Source organism: Crocodylus porosus, unplaced genomic scaffold (assembly GCF_001723895.1).
Source record: "Crocodylus porosus isolate Cpor-Errol unplaced genomic scaffold, CroPor_comp1, whole genome shotgun sequence".
Taxonomy (NCBI): domain Eukaryota; kingdom Metazoa; phylum Chordata; order Crocodylia; family Crocodylidae; genus Crocodylus; species Crocodylus porosus.
Window position 1 is genome coordinate 571,052 of NW_017728934.1, and position 5,406 is coordinate 576,457.

At 52.7% G+C, this 5,406-nt stretch overlaps 1 protein-coding gene across 1 annotated transcript; it reads right to left on the minus strand.

The window, feature by feature from the left end:
• On the minus strand, nt 1–5,400 carry PIM1 (Pim-1 proto-oncogene, serine/threonine kinase). Its single transcript, XM_019546225.1, has 6 exons — nt 5,274–5,400; nt 4,849–4,955; nt 4,710–4,760; nt 4,237–4,603; nt 2,147–2,323; nt 1–1,518 (listed from the first exon to the last, which is right to left on the minus strand). Exons 1-6 carry the CDS (start codon nt 5,353–5,355, stop codon nt 1,361–1,363), a joined length of 942 nt encoding a protein of 313 aa, XP_019401770.1. The 5' UTR covers nt 5,356–5,400; the 3' UTR covers nt 1–1,360.
• Nucleotides 5,401–5,406: the final 6 nt, after the last annotated feature.

The window sequence follows — 5,406 nt, forward strand, 5'->3', positions numbered from 1 at the left end:
TTAGATCAAGTAACTTGTTTTTATTTAAAACTGCATGTATAAAAAAAATAGGATTTCTGAATTCCCCTGTACAATATTAACTATTAACAAAAACCAGCTGACTACACACTGATAACATATACAGGCTTGACAGTGTTGAAGTCCAGGGTACTTTCCCCAACAGCTCAGCTAGAACAGTGCTATATACACATGCGCACACAACAACCCCAGACCCTAAACGAATACCCGTGGAAACTCATTTAAAAACTGAATACACACATGGAAGGAACACCTGTAGCCGGAACTATTTACAGATGGCTGCGAAGCAGTGGGCCGCTCCACACAGAGGCAAGACACTGAACAGAGCATTCCCCAGGCAGGCCACCTATGCCAGCCAGGGAGGAATAAGGAAGGAGATCCAACTGGAAACCAGATCAGCAGCTGTTAGCGCGAGGTGTGGGCTGGGGACCCACATGATTCATAAATAAATAAATAAAGTTATCCTATAGGTTAGGACACTGCCATAAAAAAAAATCCCCAAAAGAACAAGAAAAGAAAACCCTACACATGAAAATAAATTAAAAACAAAACAAAACGGAAAACACAACGTAAAAGCGCCCCCATTCTACGCTACACTCCTCTGTACACCACATTTTGCTCCTGTAAAATTCTGTACACATTTACAACTTGGTTGGGTTGCATTGTTTGTGCATTTGTGAGGGTGCCTCGGCTTTTGAGACACAATAAGCAGAGAGCCAAGGAAGAAAGATCACTCTAGACAGCACACTGAGGAAGTAACTAGCTGGGGGGGAGGGAAGAGTTGTTTTGTCCCCCCAGCCTCTTCTGATCCATTCTTAAAAAAAAAAAAAAGAAAAGAAAGAAAAGGAAATAAAAAGGAACTAAACTAAACTCAGGAGCAGCAGTGTAGGAAGATTTCAAGTATTTCCTCCAGCACAGCCCAGATTGCAACTGAAGGCACTCAGAATACGGTGACAAAAGACATCTATTCAAATCAGTACCTTCCCTCCCCAGTCAGTCAGTCTCCCCAGTTGAAACTCTTTTGCTAACTCTCAGGTCCTCTCCCAGTTCAGATTCCAGGATTCAGCAGGCCAGGCACACTCAGACAATGTGCCCATAAGACATCAAAAAAAAAAAAAAAAAAGGAAAAAAAAGTTTACTGGCAAGAAATCAGGTGACATAGGACCTAACAATTTGAGTCCAGTACCCCAGGGAGGGACAAGTAGTCCCAGGTCCTCAGAAGATTCTCCAGTTAACGTAACTCCGGAATGAGATCTCGATGTTCCCTTGCAAAGATCCCCACTCAGCGATACAGTCATAGGTGAGAGTTTTGCTTTTCCCACTTGCCGGATGACAGGAGCTGCTATTTGCTTGACTCCTGAATGAGGCTGTGCAGGTGGATCTCCGCAGTCTTCTGTGGCAAATGGACCCCCTGCATCCACGAATGGTTTAGAATGTCTTCGAAAGATGGCCTGTCTGAGGGTCTCAAGGCCAAACACCATTTAATAAGATGCTGGCACTCTGGGGAAAGAAAATCCAAGCAAGCTGTCAGCAGGTGGCCACTACTCACTAGCATCTGTAAACTCTCCAAGCCTCCCTGTTTACCTCTGCTTTGGGATCTGCCCTCTTACTTCATAGGACAGAATACCCAGGCCTGGTTTAAGCTGCTCTTATCTACCTGCTACCATAGTGGAGACTCAGATAATAGACATGGCTACATGCAAGTCTATTAGCACCCACCTACCCCTGACATTTATACTCTTTGGTCTTGTATAACAAAAATCAGCACATCCTCCCCTGGGGAATGTATTAAGATACAGAGTGATTCAATTCAGCATCTTTGGGCTATGTATGCTTTCTGAAAGCCTGCTGAGCAGTCCACTGCCCATAGCCACATTAATTGGGCCAGCAAGTGGTAAGAAAGTTGAGTGCTGGAGAGGCTTAAGTGAATTATGACACTGAAGCAGCTGTCCAAAGCTGAGAAAGCAGCAAGGCTCCCAGCACTCTGTGGGGAATCAATACTTCTGCACAGGCTCCCTGAAGGCATGAAGGGATGCACATTTATGGCATCACAGATTATCCCTGAGTGACTGCTGCATGCAGGGTAAGCAGCTGGCTTCCCTCCCCTAGCACAGTGGGGAGCACTCACCTGGTGAAATCCTTTGCCGGAAGTAAACCTGGCCCCTCACAATCTCCTCATCGTGTTCAAAAGGGATGTCCCCACAGACCATGTCGTAAAGCAGGATGCCCAGTGACCAAACTGCAGCTGATCTGCCGTGGTACCTGTGGTAGCGAATCCATTCTGGGGGGCTGTACACTCTTGTGCCTGCAAGACAAGAGCAAAAACTCGCCATAAGGAAAGTGTTCAGTTTAAGCCTAGGGATCAGAACAAAACAGGAATGATCAAAAGCCAAATGAATTGATCAATAGCATGCATGTGGCTTCAAGAGAGCAAGTCAGGTAGCTGAAACTCCAGGCTTTAGGTTGCAATAACTCAAGTGTGAAGCTTCAGTACAGGCAGTTTGACAGTGCAAAGCTCCTGGTGACTACAGGGCTGTGCTTAGGAACATGGCCCTGAAGCGAAGCAGGACCAAACAAAACACAAGCACTAAGCACGGTTTCCAGCTTTAATGAACTTGAGACCTTTAACTGCCTCTCCTGAAGCCAGACTGCCAATGCTTCAGTCCAGTCACCCAGCATCCAAGGGCTGAGACCTCATCTACTGCATCAAAAAAGGGATCCAGGCAACCTTTTAATCAGTTCTCCATAAAAGGCTCTGCTGGACAAACATGGCAATATCATTTACATCCCAGAGCGGAGGAGGCCTGCCAGACTTTATTGCAGCCTATCCCAAAAAAGGGAATACAGTCAGCCACACGTGAGGCCAGCCCACTCCTAAGTGATGAAGTAACGTTTGTTGTTCAACATCAAGGGAGCAGTTTCGCCTGGGCAGGCGAGCAGTTTGCATAGTCGTGCATGTGATAATTAGAGCTGGGCTCGAGTTCCAGCCTGCTTTGCTGCTGCAGAGGCTTACACCCTTCGCCTTTTGTTGCATCTGATCTCTTCCCTTCTGGCAGGAAGAGGAGACTGAGGTCAGAGCTGCTAGTCTGGTTTCTGGCCATGTGACTCTTGTTTACAAACTTTCGGTTGTAAAAAGATCCCCGGTGCCCCGCCAGGGGGCATCACCAGCTCGAGAAATTCCGCGGGAGGAAGAACCCAGCCCTGGTCATTAACCGTTACATTAAAAACAAAAAATGCAGCGCAGGCCAAGCCATTTGAAGAGGCAGAAGCAAAACAAACCCCAGGCAACACGCGGGGGTTTTGCAGATCAACCGCCCTCCGCAAAGAAGCCGGAATACATGGGGGAATAATTTCCTACGTCACCCACCAGGCAAGCCCGAGCCCAAGCTCAAATTTTCCCCATAAGCCACGCTCCCCCCCCCCCGATACGAATAGGGCAAAGGCCTGGGTGCCTTTCTGCGGCAGAAAGGGAGCTGGCTGTAAGCAGATCTCCCTCAGCTCCAATTTCACAACATTCATCCCCGACAAAAAGCAACTTTCCAGCAAAATGAATAATTTAGCGAGATGGCGGAGGCGGCAGCTTCCTTCTCCTCGTGGCCCCCCTCCCCATATTGAAGGCCATCCATCACTGGAAGGAAACAGCACGAGAGCCCTTTCTCTCTCTCTCAAGCCTGGGAGAGGAAAAACAATATCCTCTCCCTCGCTTTCTAGCTGCCAGATGAGGTTAAGCTCTGAATCGGCAGACAGGCTTTCACTCAATCTTTCCCCAACCTACGCCACAGGAGAGATGGACCCAGGGGTGGGGGGTGGGAAACGGGTCCATCAGGATCAAACCGAGTCCCAGACTTCAACTTTCTCCATCCTCAGGGCTCACAGAGGCAGCAGCCTGCCAGCGAGTTCAGCCTGATCTCTGCCATGTTGCCCAAGGAGACGCAGCCCGTGACAGGCAGCTGCCACCGATGTCTGGCATGACACCCTAGCGAGAAATGTTATGTGGGGACAGGGCAGGGAGACGAGCCCGAGAGGTCTCGGAGAGGCGACGCTTCCAGCAAAATAGATTTAGCCGATAACCATGCCAGCACAGAGAGAGCGAGCTCATTCCCCGGCTGGGAAATTACTGACTAGGCAGGGGGAGGGAACAACACATTTCTAAGAGGAATTTCCCCAGCTTCCTCTCTACGCAGGTAAAACATGAGGGGGATGGAAAGAGTGGCTCACCGTCGAAATCAGTGTACACTGTGTCCTTGAGCAAGGCTCCGGACCCAAAATCGATCAGCTTCAGTTCTCCGCTGTTCAGGTCAATGAGGATATTCTCGTCCTTGATATCCCGGTGCAGGACCCCGCAGCTGTGACAGTGCCGGACGGCCTCCAGGACCTGGCGGAAGAAGCTGCGGGCCAGCTCCTCGGCCAGGGCCCCCCGCTCCGTGATGAAGTCGAACAGATCCTGCACGGGGTCGGGCCGCTCCAGCACCAAGACGAAACTGTCCGGCCTCTCGAACCAGTCCAGGAGCCGGATCACGCCGCGGAAGCCGGAGCCCACCTTCTTCAGCAGCAGGATTTCCATGGGCACGCGGGTGCCGCCGGGCTAGCACAGAGAGCAGAGAGCTCGTCAGCACGGGCGGGAGGGCTCGGTGGCCGGCGCCGTGCCAGGCCGCACCGGGGTGCTGGGCGCCCTTGTCTCCCCCACTTACCAGCTCTCCCCAGTCCGAGATGCGGTCCCGGGCCACGTGCTTGATGGCAACCTGCAACCCAAACACAGCCACGCGTCAGACAGAGCCGGCCGGGGGCAAGCGGGAGGCGCGGAGGGGGGCGCAGGCGGGGAGCACTCACCGGGGCGCTGTCGGACAGGCGGGTGCCCGAGTAGACGGAGCCGAAACCTCCGCTGCCCAGCAGCGAGCCCACCTGGTACAGCTTCTCCAGAGGCTCCTTCTCCTTCCCTGCGGGCCAGGGCACAAGCAGGGTCAGCGCCAGCCGGACCTTGCCCATCCGGATCAACCCCATACACCCGACTGAACCCCCCGAGACCCCATCTGCATTACCCCCCAGGATCCAATCCGCATTAACGCCCCCCCATGCACCCAACCGACCCCCTGGGACCCAATCCGGATTACCTTCGCCCCCCGGATCCAATCCAGATTTGATTGGCATGATTCCCCCGGATCCGATCCGGACGCCCTCCCCCCTACACCTCGCTGCACGGCCCCGAGGCCAAACCGGAGCGGATCCGGACGAGCCCCGGCGGCGAGCGGGCTCACCTGGCGGCAGCTTGGCCGGGTGCAGGTCGCCGGGCGGCGCGGAGCAGAGGTGCGCCAGGGAATTGATCTTGGACAGCAGCATCCCCGCGCTGTCGCCCTGCTCCGGCACCGGCACCGGCACCGGCACCGCCCG